Here is a 27,077-nt window from a genome sequence, read left to right as displayed (position 1 = left end):
CAGAATAAAATGTAGATTACAAAATAAAAACTCTGCTAAAATGTGTCTTCATCTTCGTTGACCAAAACGAGACGAAATGTTCTACCAAAGATCCTTAATGTCCATGTTTTCAGTAGTTTCCTCTGGTTTAGTTCTGCTGGGTGACGTTAGTCCTCAATCCCAGTCGCTGCAGCGGGGAATCAGATCCAGAAGATGCAGCTGCAGAGTTAGAGGCTGATGACGTTAACGCAGAGCTCTAGGTTCACGTCCATTAAAAACAAAGTTACATAGAGAAACGCGGGGATCTGCTCTGGGGCTGGAGAAGAAGAAGACCATCTTTGGATCCACTTTCCTACATAGACACGGAAAAGAAAACCCAATGTTTCGTGGAAAAAGAAAAAGCTGGGGAGAAATGTGGAAAAATAAATATGTTGTAAACTCAAATTAGAGTCTTTTGTATCTGGAATGAATGTATTCTTGAGTCTATAAGGTAACAATAATATAATAATAAGATAACCTTGTTTGAATTGTAAAATGGGTTTGGCTAAATACAATCTTTGACTAAAACTAAAATGGTCCTGGACAATTCTGACTAAAATAAGACTAAAATGCTCAGACTTTTAGTCGTCTGAAACTTGACACGACTAAAAGGAGAATGAACATGACTAAAACTAATAAAAACTAAAATGATAGATCGAGCCAAAGACTAGACTAAAACTAGAATTGAAACATGCTGCCAGAAACAACACTATCTAAATCCATCAACACCAAGTCTTTGAATACAACTTTCACATGCCTGTTGGTCCAAAGTTCATCCGTCCAAGAATAAATATCGCGGGAGCAGATGGAGGCAGATTCTGAGTCTCCGGAGATGAAATTGTTTTGGTGTGAAATGTAGGTATGAAGTCCAGAACTGCAACCACAGACCTTATAAAGATGAACCGGGGAGAAAAGCATCAATTTTTTCAGCACCAACGTGAGCTGAAAGACCATCCAAGGAGAGGAAGCTAATGGTCCTAAATCACCATGGAAGTGTGCATGGAAATGCCCCCCGTACCTCAAAGAACTACTCTTCCCACAATCCACTACACGCTCCCTCTGCTCTTCTCACACTAACCGCCTTCATGTTCCCAGGACCAGACTTGGCACCATGGGTGACAGGGCTTTTAGTGTCGCTGCCCCACGTATTGGGAATGCCCTCCCTGACAACCTTAGGCCATCACAAACCACGGACAATTTTAAAAGAGGACTAAAAACCTTTCTTTTTAGCAAAGAATTTTACCACTAAACAATGCTGTTGTTTTTTTCCCTAGTTGCTGTTTTCAATTGTTTTATTCTCTTTTTACCCATGTCTTGACTTTTTATCCCTTTTATCTCTTATTAGGGCCCGAGCACTGACAGTGCGAAGGCCCTATTGTATCCGTAGGAATTTTTTTTTCCTCGTTTTTGTTTTTATCCTCGTTTTTCTTCAGGCTTGTGTGCAAATTTTGCACACAATTTTACACAAATTTTGCGCACAAGCCAGGCCTGTCGAAAAATTTGATATTTCATGGTTTGCATTAATGGACGTGGCAAAATGGCTCAACAGCGCCCCCCAGAAAACTTTGTGCCTCAAGCCCCAGAATACGGTTTGATGTACATGCACGAAAATCGGTACACACCTGTATCATGTCGCAACTTAAAGAAAAGTCTCTTGGCGCCATGGCCGAAACCGAACAGGAAGTCGGCCATTTTGAATTAATTGTGTAATTATGGCGCAATTTATGCCATTTCTTCGGCCGCTTCGCCCGAACCGTAACGTGCACCCAGGTGTGTTATACATCAAAATGTGCGTCTCGAATCTGCGACGATGGGCATTATTTTTCTCAGTCAAAAGCGTTACCGTGGCGTCGATAGATGCCAAAAAGCACGCCCCCCCCCTTTCATCTGATTGGTCCATATTTGATAGTTCCTACTTTCTGCCATAACTTTTGAATGGTTTAACATAAAGACTCTTGGGTGGTGTCATCGGACTCGGTTTTGAGTCCTTGAACATAATTGGTGCAAATTAGCCCCGCCCCTTCTTCTGATTGGTCGATATTTGATAGTCCCTATTTTATGTCATATTTTTTGAATGGTTTGACATAGAGTCTTGGGTGGTGTCATCGGACTTAGTTTTGAGTCCTTGACCTTTTATTGGTGAAAATTGCACACGCGAGGGCCCGATCATCGCTGCGTGCAGCTTTAATTATTATTATCATTGCACAGGGATGCAAAGGTCATCTGTGGTGTCAACAGACGGTTTGGTCTTAATAATAGTTGTTATGGTTGGAGGAAAAAGGAGGGAAGCTTGCAAGCTATGAAGCACGGAGGTGGCAGCATCATGTTATGGGGCTGCTCTGATGCAGGCGGGAACGATGCCCTTCACAAACAGCAAAGTGGCCTGACGGTCCCACATGGTGTAGCACATTGTGTGTAAACTGTGATTGGTCTCTTGGTCCGTTGAAGCTGCGGTGAGCACCGTGTTCGACCTGCCCCTCCCTCTGCTATTAGTTACCTTCCTAAACCGTTGCCACAGCAACAGACACAAATGGAAGATCTTTCACTCAGGTTTTTCAAAACCTTTATTTACAATTGAATCAGTTATTAGATTAGATTGGCCTTTATTCATCCCTCAGGGGGGAAATTTGCTTTGAGCAGCAGCAGTACACTCAACACACACATGCAGGGAAAGAAGGATAAAAAACGAAAAAATATATAATTACAAAATATAAAAAGTATATACAGTGGAATGAAAATAAAAGTAGTGCGGTACGAAAAAGAAAAAAAAACACATCTTAAAATGTCATCAGGATGGCTCAAAAACTGGGTATGTTGCAATTTAACTCAATTTTGAACCTCTGAAAGTCAGGAGAAGCATGAATCAGGACGTTTTTAGGGAAAAGAAGGTGAAAGTTTATGAGTGGGCATCACAAAGCCCCGACCCCAGTCCTGCAGAGAGTTTGAGGATGGACCTTGAGAGGCATGTTTAAGCAAAAAGGGCCTCAACGTTGTCCCAAAGAAACATCGTAAAACAGGAAAGTTTGTCTTTTTGGCATCACTTTGTACAAAAGTTTGTGTCATTATTCAGTAGCTTTCTTTTTCTCTTTAATATAAGCTTCTGAAAAAGGTTGAAATCCCCTCAGGGAAGAGTGCAATCCCTCAATTCACTGCTGTCCTTCCACAATGTTGAAGCGTTTGATCCATTTTTAAATGCATCGTTTTGGTGCCATAATTAATGCTGCAGACGCTTGATTCCCTCTTCTAAAGCTCTATCGTTCACTAATGTCCACCTTCGTCCAGCTCCACTCTGGACGGCTAATGGGATTAACTGACCTCGGAGGCTGCAGCATTCAGCTTAAATGACTGAAAGAGGCAGCAGACTGGATTATAGGAAGTGATGGCTGGAATATAAATGAAGGAGTCAGCGATGCACCGTCACGTATACCTGCGAGGTTACAAGTCTCCTGGGCTCCTCGACTCGTCCTCATGTCCTTCTCTGCTCTGGCCTGTGCAGGAGTGTCTGGGCGTGCTGTGCAACCACAGCGAGCAGGACATCGAGAGGAGGGACAAGTGTAACCGCACCATCCACGACGTGGCGACCGACGACTGCAAAGACCTGCTGGAAAACCTCCGTGAGTGTCTTTAAAAAATAACAAGGTTGAAGGTTTGCTGGTAACGTGTTCTGGTTCCGGTTGGGGGGAATGAAGCCGCCCCATCATGCCCACAAGAAGTAGAGTATGTCCTGCGTTGGTTGCTGTGTTGGTCGTCTCAAGTGTTTCTGAGCAGAACAACCTCAGCACAACATTTCTGTAACGGGGTTTGATGGCAGCTGGATTATTTAAGCGTTAAAGCAACATCTGCATCTAATTTTAAAAACTTTCCATATCCATCCATCCATCCATCCATCCATCCATCCAACCATAAGTCGTGGCTTTTTTCATAGTTTGGCCGGGGGTGCGACTTATACTCTGGAGCAACTTATGTGTGAAGTAGGAATGGGTGATATTTTACCGTTCACGATAAACCGTCAAAAAAATTCCTCACGGTAAGAATTTGTCATCTCATGGTAAAAACGATAAATTCCCGTTGATGACGTTTTTGTGTAACAAACATGGCGGAAGGCGGATCTGAGAGCGAGGAGCTCGTTGTTAAACGAGGCTCCAGCTCCATTATCTGGAACTGGTTTGGATTTAAAAACAGTGACGAGGAGCAAACATCATCTATTATATGCAGAGTCTGCAAAAAAACAGTGAGTGCAAACGATGGCAATACAAGTAATTTATTATTTATTATATATAAAATATTATTATATATAACAGCTGCTGCTGAGGTCTCTACCAGAGTGGTGTAATAATTGGTGTAGTTTAGTAGCATTTAGTATTCTTTTAGAGCAGTGTTTTGGGGGCTCCAAAGACTGAATGTGGCGATAGATTTATAGTTAAAAAGGTGGAGTTGAATTGTTTTTTTTTTTTATCGTCATTTTTATCGTTATCGGGATAAATGCCAGAAATTATCGTGAAACATTTTTTAGTCCATACCGCCAATCCCTAGTGTGAAGTTATTAACACATTATTACCGGTATATCATTTCACATGTTATTTTCACACTAAACCGCAAGAGGGCGCTGTATAGGCCTGTGTTGATAATTTCAACATTGGCAGTAACTTTTAAAAACAACTGAGAAGGGCTTAACAAAAAAATAGCACCGAAAAGAAAATCATATTCTGCAGATTACAAGCTGCAAGTAGTAAAATATGCAACCGAAAATGGTAATCGAGCAGCAGAAAGAAAGTTTGGAGTTAGCAAGAAACTTGGGACTGGTGAGAAGCAGAGGTTACTCTTACAGAAATGAAGAAAACAAAAAAAGCCAATCGCAGGCTAAAAGCTAGGTGGCAACAGCTAGAGGAAAGAGTTCACACATGGGTGCTTGAACAACGTGCTGCCGGGAGAGGCTTGTCAACGGTTCAGTTGCGTCTTCAAGCCCAAGTATTTGCCAAGGAGATGAATATAAATGACTTTGCAGAAGGACCTTCTTGGTGTTGTAAGCAAACCGTACAATTATTCAGCCTGTTGTTGCCTCTATTCTATTTTTATTTTAAATTGTCTTTCAAGATGACATGTCTACTCTTTACGGAAGAGTATTAGGGCCATGCAGGAGGAACAATATTTGAGAGAAAAAAGTCGAAATGTCGAGAAAAAAGTTGAAATGTCTAGATTAATGTTGAAATACAATTTTGAGAAAAAAGTCGAAATGTCGAGATTAATGTTGAAATACAATTTGAAAAATTTCGACTTCATTCACGAAATTTTGACTTTTTTTCTCAACATTTCGACTTTTTTCTCAAAATTGTGCTTCAACATTATTCTCGACATTTCTACATTTTTTCTCGACATTAATCTCACATTTCGATTTTTTTCTTGACATTTCGACTTTTTTCTCGAAGTGCATAATGAAAAAAAATCTAAAATATTATTTTTATTTTTCTCCTGCCTGGCCCTAATACTCTTCCGTAGTTCTTGGTGTTGGATTTTAGAAAATAAATTTCCCACAAAAATGCGACTTATACTCCAATGCGACTTATATTTGTTTTTTCCTTCTTTATTATACATTTTATGGCTGGTGCGACTTGTACTCCGGAGCGACTTATAGTCCGGAAAATACTGTATTTTTTATTTTCTTACATTTTCTTTCTTTCCCCAGATTTGTATCGGATCCCGGTGCTTCTCCAATGTTCCAGTGCAGGGATGGGCTCCATGTGTCCGATGGTGGCCCTGGAGGAGGAGGAGGCCAAGGGGTTTTCCAGCAGCCAGATAGCGCTGGGCCGCGTGACGGTGGACCGGGCCATGGATTGGACCCAGCTGAGTGCTGCTGTCAGCCAGGTCTTCACCTCCCACCTTCAGATCCTCGTCGGAGAATCCCAGACGGCTAGAGAGGAGGTGCATCGTCCCGTGCTCGGCCTCGGTGTCGCTAGCATCGCCTCCATTCTTATCGGTGAGGAAATGCACTTATGTCCTCTCACTCCTACTTTAACGCTACCTTAGAATAAATCCAGGTGGAACATAAAATGGCCCCAGAATCGATCCCTGAGGAACTCCAAATAGAAGTAAAAGCTCCAAACGTTGACCCTGTAGGCCGAGTAAGAGATACATTTACATATCTGTGTATTTAATTCTCACACAATGTTCCCGATGACAAATCTGTGTATCAAATACATCAGTAATATCTCCGGTCTGACCTGTTTAAATTTGGTTTCTCCTTTTTTTCCATGAACCTTCTTCTCTCTCCACTCCAACATTACTTTACATATAACTTCTATCTTTCTGTCATAGTTTGTTGATGGTTGACATTAATAAGGCTATCGTCTCTATGTAGACAATGTGTTTATTTACTTTGAGAAACAAGCAGATTTGTGGCTGATTTGAGGATGAAACAATGAATTTTCTCTGTAAATGAAAGAATTCATCCATGAAGAAAACAAATGAAAGTTAAGAATACGTGGCTCAATAGATTGATGATTCTTAATCACCTTGGCTACAGTGCTAAAAAGAAACCTGAGGGTTTTTTTCTTTTCTTTTATTCTAGATGCCCTTCTCATCTTTTTATACTATTTTTCCAACTGAGCGAGATTCTTCTGACTTCTGACAGCTTCCTCGAGATATCCTATAAATTGTGTAGTTATGAATTTAAAAAAAAAACCCAGTCAGCCTTCTTTTCCAGAGGGGCAAGATTCCCAGTTCTTGTAAGGATTGTTAACAAGAACCAACCAATCGGTGCAGGGTTATCCATATGCCAGAACAAGATCATGAATATGGAGAAGAAGGCAGCGGGTCCACATAGAGTGCCGTTTCTTTCTTTTTTAAAGATTTTTTGGGCTCTAGTGGCCCTTTATTCAAAGTTTTCAGACAGGAAGGGGGTAGAGAGAGAGAATGGGGAGGACATGCAGCAAGGGGCTGCAGGCCGGGATTCAAACCTGCGACCGCTGCAGGAGGACTGTAGCCTCAGCATATGAGCCGCTGCTTAACCCACTACGCCACCGAGCGGCTCCGTAGAGTGTGTTTTGACAGAGGCCAGTTGAGGAAAACATAAAAATAAAGGCAACGGTGAAGCAGTTATTTTCAACATCTATGTTGAAGTGTCTCACCATGACTTTATCTGTTCTCAGCAAGAAGTGAAAGATAGATTATTGAAAATAATCTGAGAATTCAAACAGAAACTCCACAACCACAACAAAGAGAAGTCGTTTCCGTGTGACTAGAGTGGGGTTGATAGATAAACTTTTAAATAACATTTTCTGTGTCACATGTGGGATTGGATTCAGGATTTGAGGTGGCTTCCATCTTTTAGGGCTAAATCCATCCATCCATCCATTAATTTGCTCATCCGTTCAGTTATGAGGGCTGTAGCCTTAACAGAGCTGTGACGAGGCTGACAGTCCGAGCTTCATACATTCAGATCCCTTCTTCTGTGAGCTGATGAATAATTGATCTGTTGGAACGTGTGAGAAGTGTATATGTTGCACCAGTGTTTCTATTTTTCGGGCGATCACATGGGTTTCAGGTTTCCCGTCAGATGAAAGGAGTTTGGAGTTAGAGTTACTGGCATTGGGCGTGTTAATGTGTGTATTGCAGTGCACATCTGCCTGAACTGCAGACAGGAAACAAAGGAAATGGAGGTCCTCCACCTCAGATGACCAACTGTCCTGGTTACGTTGCTCTGCGAGGCTGCTGCGTCTCCGCCTGCAGCGAGAGACAAACTGCACGCTTTAGGGAGGAGGACGGAAGTAGCAGAGGAGGAATACATTATAGATGAAGTGGAGGAGGGGGTCAATTAAGGATGGATGGATGGATATACAGATGGATGGATGGATGGATGGATTGATGGATGATGGATGGATGGATGGAAATATGGATGGATGGATGGATGGATGGATGGATTGATGGATGATGGATGGATGGATGGATGATGGATGGATGGATGGATTTATGGATGGATGATGGATGGATGGATGGATGGATGGATGGATGGATGGATGGATGGATGGATTTATGGATTTATGGATGGATGGATGGATAATTGATGGATGGATGGATGGATGGATAGATGGATATACAGATGCATGGATGGATGGATGGATGGATAATTGATGGATGGATGGATGGATGGATGGATGGATGGATGGATGGATGGATGGATGGATGGATAATTGATGGATGGATGGATGGATGGATGGATGGATGGATGGATGGATGGATGGATGGATGGATAATTGATGGATGGATGGATTTATGGATGGATGGATGATGGATGGATGGATGGATGGATGGATGGATGGATGGATGGATGGATGGATGGATGGATGGATGGATGGATGGATGGATGGATGGATGGATGGATGGATGGATAATTGATGGATGGATGGATGGATGATGGATGGATATACAGATGGATGGATGGATGGATGGATGGATGGATGGATGGATGGATAATTGATGGATGGATGGATGGATGGATGGATGGATGGATGATGGATGGATGGATGGATGATGGATGGATATACAGATGGATGGATGGATGGATGGATGGATTTATGGATTTATGGATGGATGGATGGATAATTGATGGATGGATGGATGGATAGATGGATATACAGATGCATGGATGGATGGATGGATGGATGGATAATTGATGGATGGATGGATGGATGGATGGATGGATGGATAATTGATGGATGGATGGATTTATGGATGGATGATGGATGGATGGATGGATGGATGGATGGATGGATGGATGGATGGATGGATGGATGGATATACAGATGGATGGATGGATGGATGGATAATTGATGGATGGATGGATTTATGGATGGATGGATGATGGATGGATGGATGGATGGATAATTGATGGATGGATGGATGGATGGATGGATAATTGATGGATGGATGGATGGATGGATAGATGGATGGATGGATGGATGGATGATGGATGGATATACAGATGGATGGATGGATGGATGGATGGATAATTGATGGATGGATGGATGGATGGATGGATGGATGGATGGATGATGGATGGATGGATGGATGATGGATGGATATACAGATGGATGGATGGATGGATGGATGGATTTATGGATGGATGGATGGATGGATGGATGGATAATTGATGGATGGATGGATGGATGGATGGATGGATGGATAGATGGATGGATGGATGATGGATGGATGGATGGATGATGGATGGATATACAGATGGATGGATGGATGGATAATTGATGGATGGATGGATGGATGGATGGATGGATGGATGGATGGATGATGGATGGATGGATGGATGATGGATGGATATACAGATGGATGGATGGATGGATGGATGGATGGATGGATAATTGATGGATGGATGGATGGATGGATAATTGATGGATGGATGGATGGATGATGGATGGATATACAGATGGATGGATGGATGGATGGATGGATGGATGCATGGATGGATGGATGGATGGATGGATGGATGGATGGATGGATAATTGATGGATGGATGGATGGATGGATGGATGGATGGATGATGGATGGATGGATGGATGGATGATGGATGGATGGATGGATGATGGATGGATATACAGATGGATGGATGGATGGATGGATGGATGGATGGATGGATGGATGCATGGATGGATGGATGGATGGATGGATAATTGATGGATGGATGGATGGATGGATGGATGGATGGATGATGGATGGATGGATGGATGGATGGATGGATGATGGATGATGGATGGATGGATGGATGGATGGATGGATGGATGGATATACAGATGGATGGATGGATGGATGGATGGATGGATGGATGGATGGATATACGGATGGATGGATGGATGGATAGATGGATGGATAGATGGATGGATGGATGGATGGATACCATAGATGTTGGAGGTGGAGCTGTTTGGACTGCAGTCGGGGGATTGGTCATCAAAGGATCAACAGAAGCTGTTTGGACAACCTTTATTAGATAAAGGTCTTTAAAACAAAACTTTAATACAAATAATACTAATGTAGTAATTAAATAATGCCAATCATTTAAACCTGAGCCTGCATCTCAGATTTGTGATGAATGGTACAATCGATGTGTTTGGAGATAATATTTTAAGTAATTTGTCAGCAAAATGCCAAATCAATGCTTAATCAACACATTCTTTGCTCTAATAGCAATATTTTTATCGTTTCTTATGTTTCCTGCTGCCGGTTAGAGCAAAGCAACGTGAATGTATCATCATGGAAGTGACTTTTTTAACCATTTGCTTTGGTCACATAATAGAGTTTAATCAGAGTTTCCTACAACGTCAGCATTTCCGTCCCGCTAAGCATTTGAGACGCCCCTACGAAGACATTTACTGCTCAGCCGGTGCTTTTTCTCCACGACACACTGTCTCGGGAAGTTTAAATATTAGTTTACATGAAGCGCGTCCAATTAGTGAGAAAAACCTCCGCACTTTTCTGCCTGAGCCGTTTCTCCTGGGATCGTTTCTGTCGTGCCGCAGCAGCAGTCTGGTACCACTGCAGCACAAACTAGACTGGATACGCAGGCTGGATGAGAGCAGGAGAGGATTTAACCCCAACCTGCTCCTTCCTAACCTACCATCGTCCAGCTTTGCCCTCCACCTTCTGTCACTTACAGAAGCAGACACACAGCCTTTTATTTTCCAGTTTCTGTCGACAGAAGTACATCAGAAAAGCTCTAAAAAGAAGACAGTAAACATCTAATATCACACATTTATTTTTTTAGTTTATTTAGCATATACAATAAAAAATAACATCACACAAATAAGTGCAGTTAAAAGAAACTGTGCAGGGAGGAGCGAGCAAGCCAGTAGGCTTATGAGGAGCCCCCACCTAATAACATTCAACAATAAAGTTATGAGGATACAAAATCATAAAATAAAAATAAATAATACATCATAAAAATTGCATGCAGAACATGAATGAAAATAAAAAATTACTGTATGATCACATGATCGTGAAATTATGAATATTATACTGAACAAATGGCAACACAGTATATGAAGTACAAAAGAAACATTAACAGTGGGAAAAGCAATAGCTTTCTTGACTACATTGTTGAATGAAATGCTCTCTTGAGCGACTTTTGAAAATGGATAGGGACCTACAATTGTTTGCAATATAGTACCAACTATTCCAGACTTTGACACCTCTAAATCTAAACAAAAATTGGCTTCTAGATTCCAGACAATTTCGGCGGATGTAGGGCGAGGGCCTGCCGTGTTGAGTAGGAATGAAATTGAGAGTTTGTAGCGAAGTATGACCTAAAGTGCTCAGGAACATTTCCTTCTGAGGAAAATATCTTGTAAACAAAAATGCATATTTGGTAACTGTTGATGTCATAAATGGTAAGGATCTGTAGATTTTTAAACAAGGGACACATTTATACAAGATTACAAAGTTCCAAAAACCATTCCACTTTCCAGGTTAAGCAGAAATGGGAGGGTGAATCTGGCCTGGAGATATCTGAGGATGACTGGATGTATATTTGGGACAGCCACCAATTCCAGGGCCTTGCGGGAATTCTGCTGGAAGAACATAATAAGACCCCGTCCACACGTAGCCGACCCCCGCGGCTACTCGCGGAGGCCCCGCGGGCCCTACACCGTACGGTGCGCGTCGCCGCGTACCCTACGGCGTAGGCTCTGCGTCGGTGTAACGATGTCAAGACCAGAGACCATTTATTTAATAAATAGCTTGGAGAACAGATGCTGGATCATCTGTAGTTCTGTAGTGAACAAAAGTCGCACGTCAGAGCAGATTTGTTGTTGTTTTGGCGCATAATGTGACGTTCGAAAACGCAAAACTCCGGTTGTGTCCGTCTACACGCATCTACATAAACAGAGTTTTCAAAAATCTTCACTTTGCCCGGAGTTTTTTTAAACCTTCGTTTATTTGCGTTTTCGTGTGGATGACAGGTCCAAACGTAGGAAAATATCTCCGGTTTAGCAGATATCCGCAGATATCCGGCTACGTGTGGACGGGGTCTAAGATTCTTTATCACTCCAATGGACTCCAATGGACAGGCAATGGCAGACCACTGGTCCTGCCCCATTATTCAACCATATTGGCAAGAATTTACTGAAGAATTACACACAATTTTCGGACTAAAACTTGAGATTTCCTTTATTGCATTGTATCTGGGTAAAATCCCAGATGGATTTATGGCCCAGGACAACTATCTCTATAAAGTGCTCTTGGCTGCGAGCAAGAAGGCCGTTACACAGAAATGACTAGGGCTGGGGATCGATTCAAATGTCAAGAATCGATTCGATTCCGATTCTTAAGATTCAGAATCGATTATCAAGATCTGATTCGATTCGTATCGATTCCGATATTGATTTGGGTTAGTGTTATTAAAACTGTTTTTTGAGCTGTTGCATGAATTATATGACTGTAGTTCTGCAAAATACTACTACTAGTATTATATTGAGATTAAACAGCAAGTATTGCAGCTAATGATGCTGTAAGGACCAATCAGCTCCCAGAATGCTGATAGAACTGCTTTCAGAAACATCGTGTGGGTCAGAATTACCAAACAGATCCAGGGAGGAAACAGAGACGGATGAAATCGGTTTCATTTTTTCCCACATTCCGTTTTTATTTGTTCCATTTTTATTTTGGTTTTTAATTTTTGAGCTTTTGGTTTTTAGCATTTTTTGCAAATGTAACCCCAAGACAGTATATAAAGTAATGAAATATAGACAATTTATGCAATTATAACCTAACACTTTAATGTTTTCATACCTTTAAACATATTTAAAGGCAAAAACATGGCACCAGTTATTCTTGTGTCCAACAAAACATTCCTTTTTTGGGGATAAACAAAAAAATAACCAAAAGTTGTAATGTAATGATGAAAAAAAGAATACATAAATAAATAAAATAAAAAAAATCCTCCCCAAAAAAAAATCCAAAAGAAAAAAAAATAAATAAATAAATATCTTTAGACATATCGATTTTTACTGTAGGAATTAATATGAGAATCGATTTAGAATTGGGAAATCGATTTTTTCAACACAGGCCTAGAAATGACTGGTGACAAATCTGCCACCAAAGGACAACTGGACCACAATATTTGGACTTCATATTCTGTGGAATACTCAGTGAATGTGTGTTTTTTTTTTTTTTAAACTTCCTTTATTGTTGGAAAACACTTGAAATCACAATAAAAAAGAAAGTTGCAAAACAAAAAGAAAAGCTCTAAAAAGCATTTAACATTAACGGTTTGAATATAAATGTAAGCATCTCTCACGCGTTCACACTGATGATGAACCATTTTGCATGTTTGCAGTTAAGTGCATCCTTTTCATTGTTTCTGTGTTGCACGGCTGCCGGTGTGGATGATTAACCGTCGTCTCTTTTTCTCTTCCAGGAGATACGCAGTGGCTGCCTGGTCAGGAGCTGCCGTTATCCCCCTGGGATCTGGTCAGAAAGCCTCTCAGCCAGTGCATCACCATCCGCCTTAAAGGTACAAACCTGGCAACCCGAGTCGGTGCTCGCGGTGATATTGAATCAGAGCTGCCATCGCTGGCAGATAATGCCATTTGGTTGGATGAAGGAGTCTTACAAATCAGCTTTGGATGCATTTGCAGTTTAGGCGCTGATGTACGGACCCTTAACCCCCCGAGCAGCGAGGGAGAACTCAGGCCAGGGCATATTTGTCTAATGAGCACTTTGATTAAATAAAAAACCCTAAATCCAGGCTAAATCTAGATCAAATTCTGCATCTTGTGACACAGAACAGGTCCTGGTTCTTAAGTCACTTGTGTAATTTTATTTGAAAGAATTATAACATTCGCCCTGCTCACATTCGGACATTTGTAGGGCTGGGCGATTTTGGACAAAAATAAAATCCCGATTTTTTTTCTCTGAAAACCCAATTTTTGATTTCAATTTTTTTGGTAAAACTACAAAAGACAATGGAATAAATTGTTTCAAATATTTTATCTTTATTTTTAAAGAAAAATAGCAAACAAATTTCCCTATTGGGAATGAAGTGCAATTAAAAGATACTGTAAATCCTACTTGAGTTTAGTAAAGTGACATTTACAATTTTTCTTGACCAAACAAAGATGACTAGACGAGCTCTGTCTGTAATGCAGCCAGCTGCAAAAAAGGAAAATCGATTTTCCGATTTTCCTTTTTTTAACATCGTCTTGATTAATAAATTCTATTTAGATTTAAACTCGATTAATCGCACAGCCCTAGACATTTGGAATTGAAAACTCGTCTCTTTGACTGGATTTGACTGGATTATGACCCTCAGGTGCCTCCCAGGTCGTGCCGTATCTTGTTCAGGAATAAAAATGTTTGTATTGGCTGAAACTGAAGTGAACTGAAGTGTTCAGGTGCCGCTAAGTGAAACTCAGTTGTCCTTCCGTGTTATTTTTAGGTAGAAAAGTCCGTCCCAAACAAACCGAACTGGACTTAAATATTTAACATGGTCAGTGAGGCTCTGACATGCAGCTGTAAGTGGGGCTTTTTTGGGTGGGTATTTCTCCGGTCGCTGCATGCTTTGACCTCGGCGAAACTTTGCCGGGAGGTCGGCTCCTTGGAAGATTGGCACGTGTCGTTAATGCTTTCTCTTGACCTCCAATAGTTTGGAAATGGTTTCATAATCTCTTCCCTAATAATCTCTTCTCTAAGACCATTGCTGGTGTCTTTTCCTCTTTGCATTGGGTTAACACACCCGAATGCCTCAGACCTGCATCCCTCTTTTAATGATCAGTTCATCAGCGGCGGGTGATTAGCAGCATGTTCCTGCAGCTTACCCAGTAAAGGTGGTACTTAGTACTGCCCACATGAGTTTTCCTTTTTGACCTCACTTTTTACCATTTGCTTTATATGTTGTACAAATGGTTTCAATAGCTTTAAAAAAAATTAAAAAAAACTTGTACACCGTCTTAAAGAAGTTGGAGAAGTTTCCTCTTCGTCGTACGACTGTTTCATAAAAATATGATTAACACCAAGTTTAGTAATAATTAGGGATACGTTTTTTTTTAGTTTTTTTTTTTTATCTTTATTCATCTTGAACAAAACAATAAAAAAAAAAAAAAACACACCATACATCAACAACAATAATAAAGCACAACCAGTTCTGTTCAAGAAGGGACAGGAAGAAGCAAATGCTTATCTAGTCCGGCCCCTTCTTGCAATATAAGAGTATCCGATATATAAAAGAATAATAGTAGCAATAGCAATAATAATAATAATAACAACAATAATACATATATACAGTATATACCCTTCTTCTTGACATATAAAAGTATGTCAATATAAAAGTAATTAAAAGACAAGTGAGTCAATAATAAGAGTAGCTAAAACGAAAGGCATCAAGCACAGTAGAGAAGGAAAAAAAAGTCAATGAAAAACAACAAAAACAATCACCATAATAAAAGTAGCTGAAAAAGAAAGCAAAGCATCATGCACAGAAGAAAAAAAAAATAAATAAAAAAATCATGGTCATTATAACATCAAATGTTGGTAGTTCAGTATGAGAATCTGCTTATAGCAGCGTTTGAATAGCCTGATGTTCTTGCAGACCTTCACACTTTCATCAAGATTGTTCCAGAGCGTTATACCATACACTGAAATGCACATCTTTTTCAATGTAGTATGAGCCATTGTCTGTTTAAAAGTGTGTTTATTCCGTACGTTCTTTAGGAAGAAGTTAACGTTAAGTATTATTACACTTAAGCCTCAGATTTGTGTCAAAATATCAAAACTGTCTTTACTGTTTCCTTGTAAGAGCGAAAGCACATGCATAAGTGGGCAGTAGTCCATCGTCCAGAGCTCATGAAAGACGGTAATAACCGTGGTTACGTTTCCTGAAATGTTCAGCCAGCAAAGCTTGGAGTTCACATAGACATATTTTTCTTCCTGGTGTCCCACGGGTATTTTATATTCTGTGGGATTTAAGACAGCTATTATAGAGGTGTATATCATCTCTTGAAAACTGTTATTCTGCAGTTAAACTCTGAGTGAACCAACTGCAATTTCCTCTCATAACTTAAATCGTTTTGCGGGATTCATCTAAGTGCATGTCCAAAAATTCCTCTGATTACTTGGAAAGTACCTTAGAAAGTTTCTTTTGGTGGCAAAGAGCTGATACAGCAGGTAAATGAAAAAGAAGACAGTATCGTAGGTCGTCTTGGGGGTTCCTGTGTTCTGTTGCACAAAGGGAGGGGGGAACTAATTAGAGATCTACTGCAGCTGTGTTTAGTTTCTTCTAGCTGAGCACAAAACAGAATGGTTTCCATTAACGGGGGTCCAGGGTGAAACCCAGGAAGCTGGAACGGTAACGGGGCCGGCGACCTCCTCGATCCATTACAGTGACTGTCCTGGTAGGATCCAGTGACTCAGCAAAGTACCGTCCCTTATCACCTGCTGGGCGGTCTTAAACCACTGCTGCTGTTTGCCAACCGCCAGTGTAAAGAAGAACGATGATTATGATGGCAAAGAGGAAGAAAATGAATGATGAACGAGAAAAGATGACTAATACTTGAAAAGGACATAAACGCCATCGCCTAGCTACATCAAACCTGGTCGGCAAGAGCCAAAATCAGCAGGAAGCGAGGGATGTGTTTCAGCTCCGTAAAAGGAAACGGACGTTTAATTGCCACTAGTGTTGTTTCTGTCAGCCTGTTTCAATTTTAGTTTTAGTCTAGTCTTTGGGTCAAGCTATCATTTTAGTTTTTATTAGTTTTAGTCACGTTCATTCTCCTTTTAGTCGTGTCAAGTTTCAGTCGACTAAAACTCTGAGCATTTTAGTCTTATTTTAGTCAGAATTGTCCAGGACCATTTTAGTCTACTTTTAGTCAAAGATTGTATTTAGCCAAACCCATTTTACAATTCTAACAAGGGTATCTTCTTATTATATTATTGTTACCTTATAGACTCAAGAATACATTCATTCCAGATACAGAAGACTCTGATTTGAGTTTACAACATATTTATTTTTCCGCATTTCTCCCCGTCTTTTTTCTTTTTCAACGACACATTGGGTTTTCTTTTCCACGTCTATGTAGGAAAGTGTATCCAAAGATGGTTCTTCTTCTTCTCCAGCCCCAGAGAAGATCTCCACGTTTCTCTATGTAACTTTGTTTTTAAATGACGTGAACCTAGAGCTCAGCGTTAACGGCATCAGCCTCTAACTCTGCAGCTGCATCTTCTGGATCTGATTCCCCGCTGCAGCGACTGGGATGGAGGACGTGACGTCACCCAGCAGAACTAAACCAGAGGAAACTACTGAAAACATGGACATTAAGGATCTTTGGTAGAACATTTCATCTCGTTTTGGTCAACGAAGATGAAGACACATTTTAGCAGAGTTTTTATTTTGTAATCTACATTTTAGACTGGTTTTTATTTGTCTACGACAATATTTCATTATATATTTAATTATCGTTATCGTCACATGACCAGCATTTTCGTTGCGTCTCGTCTCGTTTTCCTCAGGTGATAAAGGTTCGTTGACGATGATATTTAGTCATAATTTTCGTTGACGAAAGCAACTTTACTTGCCACCTTTGAGACCCCGTAACTCCCCGAACCCCTGCTGATGGAAACCTGCCAGCTGATGTTGACATCTGTATGAGGGATCAGGAAGCCACACTGAGGCTGGAGTTTTGGAGTTAAGGGGGTTAAAACTAAATCCTGTGATGGATTAGTGTATCAAACCATACACAACGTACCATGAAAATGTCTCCAGTATCAGTTTTATTTTGATTTTATTCCTCAGTTACACGAAGCGTCTTGTTATGTTTTCTAAAAATCCTATTTAGTGTCCGTCAGCAGCCAGTAGGAGTCGAGTGGTTAATCAGTGAGTCTAACGTATAAACCTTCCACCTTTAGCTCCATGAGCTTTGAAACTGGACTCAGGATGTCCAAGGAGAGTTGCTGTACTTTGACTGGAGTTTCTCCTCATGTGTTCGTGTCCTGACGGAGTCGTATCGACTTTCCTGTCCATCGGCCGCCGTCGGCGTTCTGGGGATGAGCCAGGAAATGTGCTGCACTGCAGAGTGATGTCACCGCCGAAGGCCGTGATCAGGTTTAGGCCGTCAGTCTGTCAGTGGGGTCGATATCCCGACAGGTTGAACCGCTGCGTCCTTGGTGTTGCGTTTCCTCCCGCGCACCAACGTCAAGGTCACCGCCTGTCTGGGGGGATGATGGGCATCGCTGATGCTGCTCGGGCTTTTAATAGAAAACAATGACTCATGGGAGTGCTCGCCCTTTTGTCTGAGTCACGCCTCGTTTTCCTCCACTAACCTCCGTCTGAGTGACGTACAGAAGACGCCCCCTGCTGCTCGATGCCGCGAAGTGCAGCACGAACTCGTGTCGCTTATCTGTGAATCCTGTCATTTCCACGGCAACTCTGATGCTAGCACAACGATAATAACTAGAAATCTTCCATTTAGTGACTTTTACTTGAAGATATTTCATGTTTCAGTTCGCTAGTGTGCATCTCCTGGAAGAAGCCGGGACGTGAAAGCTTGTACCGATGCTGCCGTTCCTTCTCATGAAACTTAAATGCAGGCTATGAAATCTTTAAGTTGTCGGTTATAAATAAAGTTGCTTTCGTCAACGAAGATTCTGACTAAATATCGTCGTCGACGAACCTTTATCACCTGAGGAAAACGAGACGAGATGCAACGAAACTGCTGGTCATGTGACAATAACGATAATTAAATATATGATGCAATATCGTAGAGGAATAAAAACGACACTAAAATGTAGATTACAAAATAAAAACTCTGCTAAAATGTGTCTTCATTTTTGTTGACCAAAACGAGACGAGACGAAATGTTACATAGAGAAAGGGGCCGATGGCCGGCCACGCCGGGATCTTCTCTGGGGCTGGAGAAGAAGAAGAAACAATCTTTGGATACACTTTCCTACATAGACGTGGAAAAGAAAACCCAATGTGTCGTTGAAAAAGATAAAGACGGGGAGAAATGCGGAAAAACAAATATGTTGTAACTCAAATTAGAGTCTTCTGTATCTGGAATGAATGTATTCTTGAGTCTATAAGGTAACAATAATATAATAAGAAGATACCCTTGTTAGAATTGTAAAATGGGTTTGGCTAAATACAATCTTTGACTAAAACTAGACTAAAATGGTCCTGGACAATTCTGACTGAAATAAGATTAAAATACTCAGACTTTTAGTCGAGGGAAACTTGACACGACTAAAAGGAGAATGAACGTGACTAAAACTAATAAAAACTAAAATGATAGCTTGACCCAAAGACTAGACTAAAGCTAAAACTGAAACAGGCTGACAGAAACACTAGTTGGTTGTAAAAATGTTCTCCACATTCAAGACACGGTTCGAGACGCACATCAGTCCAGTTCCTGCATCCTCCTCTTCCTCTTCCTTATCTTTGCAAGTCTTCACAGAACGTGGAAACGTTGTGGTGCTAAAGGCCGCTCACGTGCTGCTACAAGCCCACGCCGTCCCGTTTGGACTCTTGTCTTTGGTCCGTTTAATAATAATAATAATAATAATAATAATAATAATAATAATAATAATGCATTCTATTTGTAAGGCACTCTTCATCCAAGAATGTGCCTTACAAGAGTGTCCCAGAGCCAGTAAATAGTTAAAACGAACAATAATAAGTCATAAAACTCATAAAACACCTTCCTGAATAAAAAGGTTTTTAGGTCAGTCTTAAAAGTGTCTGTGCTCGTTTCTTCCCCCGAGCCCAGAGACGTCGATGCCACCTTAACAACGACCCTTAGCAACCGGTTCTATCGTGCAAAATAAAGTTTTAAGCTGCATTTGTGGTCAGAAAGGTTATTGGTTCTACTCAGTGATGGCGGTTCTTGGTGGCGTTGGACTTGTTTACCCAGAATAATTTCATGATAGTCACTGTAGGAGGAGAAATATGCAAATCCCTTCCAATAGTTCACTGTTTTTAAACATTTTAGTTATTGAGAGTTGAGATATTTTACCACCTTTTAGCCCTCAGATACTGTCTTTCATGAATGCTGCTTTTATAAAAATCTCCTGTTGAGATCAACTGTTTTTATTCCCTTTCATCATTGTAGCTGTGAATAACCCCCCCCTCAGGTCTGAGGTGTGAAACGGACCCATATGAAAGAATCGCTGCAGTTAGTTTGAGTAGTTAAACCCTCTTTGTACCTGCTGAACACGATGCCAGAGCTTTCAGAGTCGGTTCTGAAACAAAAGTGTGACGAGTGGGTTTGTTCTCTCAGTAAATCGTCCTCCTCACTGATACCAAGCTATTAAGCAGATAAATAACCACCCTGAACTCCCCCTCGTTAAGATGAGCTCACACTTATTATAGGACATTATTATAGGAGTCTTGGGCTGAAAGCTGGCCAGGTTTCATGGCGAGGCACCGGAGCGGCTCGGAGGATTCATCTCTGCTTGTGTTTCAGGTCTGGCTGAGTCGTGTCTGGATGATCTGGCCCGCGAGTCCCTCCTCCCGCTGCCGTTCCTGCAGAACTGCGTCCGCCTGGTAAGCACCGCGAGGAGGGGGGGGATGGGGGGCAGGAGCAGGAGATGATGAGCAGATGAAGGGGAAGAAAAAGAAAGGAGAAGGGAGAGCGTATCGTCCTCGGGCGGCTGCGCTGCCCCCTGCTGGCGCTGATGCAGAAGGACGATCTCAGAAGAATTCATCCAAAGATAAAATATCACGTCATCAGTGAGAAAAGGGAGTGAAATTAATGAGGTTTTACACCTTTACAACGACCTTTGCAGACCTGTAATAGTCGTCCTCAGTCCAGGTCGTCGAGGGCAACGGGTTCTTTCTGCTCCAGCACCTCATTCAGATAAATGGATCAATACCAGCGTGTTGTCAAGGTCTGATCCAGTCTGGTGACTCAGCTGTGTTTGGAGCCGGCAGTAGTCGACTAAAAGACTGAGCATTTTAGTCTTATTTTAGTCAGAATTGTCTGTTTTAGTCTAGTTTTCGCCCAAAGATTGTATTTAGCCAAACCCATTTTACAATTCTAACAAGGTTATCTTATTATTATATTATTGTTACCTTATAGACTCAAGAATACATTCATTCTAGATACAGAAGACTCTAATTTGAGTTTACAAAATATTAATTTTTCCGCATTTCTCCCCATCTTTTTCTTTTCCGACGACACATTGGGTTTTCTTTTCCACGTTTATGTAGGAAAGTGTATCCAAAGATCTAAAGACTAAACTGATTTAAAGACTAAACCAGAGGAAACTACTTCAAACATGGAGATTAAGGATCTTTGTTAGAACATTTTGTCTCGTTTTGTTCAACGAAAATGAAGATACATTTTAGCAGAGTTTTTATTTTGTAATCTACATTTTAGTCTCGTTTTTATTCCTCTACGATATTGCATTATATATCTAAGAGAGCTTCACATCATCATCCTCCTCCATATTCACACCTGTTGTCTCTCCATTCCTCACCGGTTTCTCCGCCTCCGTCCAGGTGGAGCAGTACGGCAACCTCATCTTCCACGGGCCCGAGGGCAGCTGCCAGGAATACATCGCCAACCTGGTGGCCCGCTGCATCCAGGTACGCCCAACCGTTCTCTCTCATTCATTTTTATATGTTCCTTGCTGCTTTTGTCTCACCGGTGATGCAACGAGGCAGAAATGACATGCAAGCGAGGTCATGTGACTCTCCAGCCGGTACGGCGGCAACGAGCACCTCCTGATGACATTTCCACCGTTGCCACGCTGGAAACCATGGATACGGTCCGGGCCGGAGCGGGGCTCGGTCCGTGGCGTTGCCATGGAGAAGGCAGCGAGAGAACACACACTCCAGCCTCTATTGTTGCTTTCAAGGTTAACCGTTAAACGATGCGGTTCAGCGTCGCCGTCGGTGACGGAGGTGTTTTTTATTTGGTGGACGCATGTTGAACGCAGCATCGAACGCACGACTCGGCGGCGGCGGCGGCGCTCCTGGAGAAACCCTTTGTGTCCATTCAGACTCCTCAGATCCTGCTCCATTTCCCTCGGCGCGTCGTAGTAGTGCGTTTCTTTAGTTTCCATGGCAACTTGCTCCCATCTTACCTCCCTCTCCACTCATCTTCCCCCTCCTCTCCTCTCTCTCTCTCCTCCCCAGTCCAAGCAGCAGGCGGGGGGCGGCGGCTGTGACGTGGTGCGGGTGGAGGTGGAGGACAGCCTGACCAAGGAGCAGCTGCTGGACGTCTTCATCAGCTGCGGTGAGACAGGAATCAAACCTGGTCCATCGCTGATCGATCCGCTCTGCAGCCTTGAATTTCTTTCTACTGCTTTATTTTCCATCTGGGTATAAAATGTTACGGCCGCTCAACGTTTATCAGATCCAGCTCATAATAGAGGTTTCACTTGCTCTGTTGTGTCAGAACAAAAGTCCAGCTTCCAGCTCTGGTGCAGAATCAGGAGGTGCAGTTCCTCTCGTCACCACTAGGGGGCAGAGAAACATGTTTACAGTTTAAAAAGACAATCTATCTATCTATCTATCTATCCACTGTATACATCCTTCTATCAGTCTATCTATCTGTCCATCCATCAAATCATCTACCATCATTCATCTATTTATCCATCGTCCATCTATAATCCATCCACCATTTGTCTCTGTCCATCATCTATCCATTTATCTATCCATTATTTATCCATCTATACATCATCCATCCATCCATCTATATTTAATCATCAATCCATCCATCCATCCATCATTCAGCCATCATACATCCATCTATCATCATACATCTATCTATCCATCATCCATCCATCCATCCATCTATCTTTATCCATCTATCTATCCATCATCCACCCATCCATCATTCATCTATGAAACATCTATCCATCATCCAATCATCATCCATCCATCCATCCATCCATCCATCCATCCATCATTCATCTATGAAACATCCATCCATCTATCCATCCATCTATCCATCATCCAACCATCATCCATCCATCTATCCATCATCCATCCATCCATCCATCCATCATTCATCTATCCATCATTCATCCATCTATCCATCATCCATCCATCCATCCATCCATCCATCTATCCATCATCCAACCATCATCCATCCATCTATCCATCCATCCATCCATCCAAACCTGTTAATTCCAGTGCAGGATCTTGGGGGAAACATACACATGTACCATGTTTCCTTTTGCATTTGTTCCTGTAAAGTTTCCAACTGTTCCACCACCTGCTGGTCAGAACATCCTGCAGGACTTGAATCTCCACTAAATAAAGCCGGTTCTCCCTCCTCGTTGTCCAGGCTTCCTGGTGCCGTCCGGAGGTCGTGTGTTGGGAGCTGCTCCTGCGGTGGTGCTGCTGCTGGAGGGGCTGGAGAAGGCCTCGTCCCTGACGGCTCTGCTGGGAGACGTGTGCCAGAGTCTGGACGACCGGGGCCCCGGCTCCCCGCTGGCCCTGAGCACCGGTACCGCCCCCACCACCCCACAACTCCTCATAGAATAAGAAAAATCAACCAAATTAACCAGACTCCTCTTCTTCACTCGGCCCTCAGGTCCCCACCACTTCTCTGAGAACAACTTCCTGATCGCCACGTTGTCGAAGCCCCGCCTCCAGGGCTCGGAGCTCCGCCTCCAGCAGCATTTCCGCTGGGTGAGTCTCCGCTGGGACCAGGAGCCGCTGCACGGCCTGCTGGGACGGCACCTTCGCAGGAAGCTGCTCTGTAAGGTCAGTCACAGGAAACCCAAACGTCTTTTTCCTTTTACGTTTGTTTCAGTTTAGGGCTGGGCGATATATCGAGATTTTAATATATATCGATATATTTTCAAATGCGATATGGTACGAGACAATATCGTTTATATCGATTAAAAAAAATAAAATAAATAAATTATTATTTTGATATAGCTTATTTTGTGACAAATTGACTTGAATGTTTTATTTGAGATTTGCACAAATGTTTTGTTATTTGCACAACTGTCAACCTCAGTGGAAAAGTCTGCCTGTTACTGTCTACACTCTACATTGTATTAATTGCACAGTGTATTTTAATTTAATTGTTATGCAGGAAAGGGATATTTGTTTTATTTTATTCAAGAAGCATTTTTATTCTATATATGCAGGGAGTTTATTTTTATTTCATTTGTTTTATACATTTTGATATTGTGCAGACCTCTGTTAATAAAGGAACCTGTGTGACATTTGGCACGAGGCTTTATATTAAAACTGACTGTTTTTTTAAGGGTTTGCCTCAGAAATAAATGAAGCTAACAGAGATGCTATGCTATAATGCTTTGGGGGAAACCCCAATTATGTCACAGAAAAAATATCGATATATATTGAGTATCGCCATTCAGCTAGAAAATATCGGGATATGACTTTTGGTCCATATCGCCCAGCCCTAATTCAGTTGAGCAGAATCAAAGTTTGGATGAACATGTTGTCTTAACCCTTTAAGACCGGCTGGAGCGCCGGTGCTCCCGTTTGCATATTGATTTTCAAAACGTACAATTACAACCAAATAAAACAGCAATAATTCTTTCTGCAGGTTAAACAGGAAAAGTTTCACTTACAGTACAAGTCCTGCATTTAGTCCCAGAGTTTTAATCCATTAAATTGTTTGGAGTAAACGCAGTAAAATTGCCAGACTGAAATCTTCATAATTGACATCGTGGGTTATTTATAGATCTGGTACGTGTTCACAGCTCGTCCTACGTTGACACGTACATCATCACGTTGTCCTCGTGTCATCAGGTTGGGTTTTTTCCCATGAAAAAGGAGGTGATGTCATTCCCCCGGGAAACTAGTCGGTTTGAATTTGCACTCTTGTTGCTCAGAGATTTTCACGAAAGATTACTCAGCGACAACCCACACACATCATACACACACCACACACTCATTATACAATCACACACATATTATGGATCCACTAAAGTGAGTGCGCATGAAACAGTATAATGGGTTTTCCATGAGCGAAACTGATTTCAGCGCCGGATGAAGACGCGATATCTAGGCGCAATATATAAAATGATATATCTCAGAAACTAAAGTATGAATTCATTCCAGATACATTTTATGTGGTCTGAAAGACTTCTGTGTTACTTTTTTCCATTGACAGTTTTGAGGGATCTAGCTGCGGGATTTTTGTATTTAGAAAAATATGTGTAAAATTAAAAAACGATTTAATTTTTTTTGTAGTTATTTGCACTTTTTAGCAATTTATTTAGTTAATATGAACTTGTAACATACAGATTATTAAAGATTGGCTTACTTGGGTTGTTTTGATGCATAGAAAATAAAAATACTCCATAAAATGGCAGTAAAGTATGTAAAAGAACCTAAGGGCCGCAGACACTGTAGATGTTTTTAAAAAGAGGCTCAAGACCCATCTCTTTAATCAGACTTTTAACTGACTCATTTAACTCGTTATAATTTTTTATGCTCACCCCTATTTTTATTGGATCTTACTACTCTGTTTAATATTAATCTTTAGTTTAGTTTATCCTGTTTTATTATCTCATTGTTTTATCTCAATGTTAGATTAAAATGTTTTAGTCGTTATTTATGGTCTATTTTATACATTCTATTGTTTTATTCTCTCAGTTTCTAATTTCTTGCTCTTTAGACCTATTCTTAGGATTTTATGTTATACTTTTAAACTCTTTTAGTGTGTATTTTAACTTCATAGCCTATCTTATGGGGCGTTAATACGTTTTATGTTTGTGTATTGTTTTTATGTAAAGCACTTTGTGCTGCATTTTTATGCATGAAAAGTGCTATAGAGGGTCTGCATTGACGTCACTTCCCCACTGGACCACGACCCTTACTCGCACTGAGTGGCAAAAACAGCTGCAACTAGTGGAGAAGACGGGATAACAGCCGATTATCGGCTTAAATTAAAGGCAGTTGGACTTGACAGTGACCCGTACAGTTACCTGAAGAACCAGTGGTCCATGGACATTAATATTTAGCCACAAATCGAGTTTCCTGATATTTATATGTACTTAATTTCTACACCGGGGAAATACACAAAGCAAAGCTTGAAGGCATACAAAAGTCTTGACGCTTGGTCCGACTTCAAGGCAGGATTTGTTGTAGAAATTAAAGTGACAAGGACACCGACCTTTATGATTTAACCGTTTAACGTTAGCTACCCAAAAATCCAACATTACCTGATACAAAATGGGAACCGCAAATCCACGTTTCGGTGCCTGGAATCCAGTTGTTTCTGTGAATTGCAGCGATCCATTTGTCTCTCTTAGGCTTATTTTTCTGCAGTCTGTAAAACGATAACTCAGATTTCTTGCTAAATCTATGAGTACAGTCGATCGCACAACAGCTCTTTCCCATTTTAGATGTTTTCCAGTTGCTCAAACTGAAGTAAACTGCCACTCAGTCTTTCTGCCACTCAGTCGCATCTGTGACATCATGCGCATTCCCTCTATACAAATAAAGTTTGATTTGATTTAAAAAATGTAAAAGTATGCTTAGGTGGACTTGTTCTTTGGTAGGTCATAAAGGGTTGAGCTGTTTTTTTCTTTGGCTGCAGACGGGGTCTGGGTCGTGGTCCCCCGACGGCGTCCTGGAGCGGTCGGTGTCGTGGGTGAGCCAGGTCTGGCAGCAGCTCAACGCCTGTCTGTCCCGTCTGGGGACCCACGAGGCCTTGCTGGGCCCACAGCTCTTCCTGTCCTGCCCCGTCGTCCCGGACAACACGCAGGCCGTCGTCAGGTGTGTAGAGAACCGGGGTAGAAATACAGGAAAACCAGGGTCTGGTTCTGGATGGGGGGGGAGACTGGACCTACAGGACTTTTTGGGTCTTTCAGATTTGAATATTTGAACCACAAAATTCCAGTATTTTTTTACTGTGTAGATTTGAAGAGTAGTGAGACTGTTGCAGGTCGCATGACTCAGCATGAATTTGTGACATATGTCAGCTCAGCAAACGTAATTTTTTTATGTTATCATGATTCTTTTCAAACATCCTTGAGCATGAGGTGGAGCTTTTTGACAGAGTTCTGTTGTTTCCATTTCAAGAAGGTGAAGGACAGGTGTTGGATGAGGCATACCTGTCAAGTCTCCCATTTTA

At 41.5% G+C, this 27,077-nt stretch overlaps 1 protein-coding gene across 1 annotated transcript in view; it reads left to right on the top strand.

The window, feature by feature from the left end:
• The window catches only part of cttnbp2 (cortactin binding protein 2), a 132,918-nt gene that overhangs the window by 95,361 nt on the left and 10,480 nt on the right, over window positions 1–27,077 (top strand). Inside the window, exons 9-17 of the mRNA XM_061720931.1 lie at window positions 3,515–3,632; window positions 5,702–5,992; window positions 13,433–13,528; window positions 20,469–20,548; window positions 21,506–21,592; window positions 22,145–22,244; window positions 23,301–23,462; window positions 23,550–23,722; window positions 26,541–26,719. Coding sequence (XP_061576915.1) covers window positions 3,515–3,632; window positions 5,702–5,992; window positions 13,433–13,528; window positions 20,469–20,548; window positions 21,506–21,592; window positions 22,145–22,244; window positions 23,301–23,462; window positions 23,550–23,722; window positions 26,541–26,719 — 1,286 coding nt within the window. The remainder of the gene's footprint in view (window positions 1–3,514; window positions 3,633–5,701; window positions 5,993–13,432; window positions 13,529–20,468; window positions 20,549–21,505; window positions 21,593–22,144; window positions 22,245–23,300; window positions 23,463–23,549; window positions 23,723–26,540; window positions 26,720–27,077) is intronic.

Source organism: Cololabis saira, chromosome 5 (assembly GCF_033807715.1).
Source record: "Cololabis saira isolate AMF1-May2022 chromosome 5, fColSai1.1, whole genome shotgun sequence".
Taxonomy (NCBI): domain Eukaryota; kingdom Metazoa; phylum Chordata; class Actinopteri; order Beloniformes; family Belonidae; genus Cololabis; species Cololabis saira.
The sequence above is the reverse complement of the archived record's forward strand: the minus strand, read 5'-3'. Positions and strand labels throughout refer to the sequence as shown.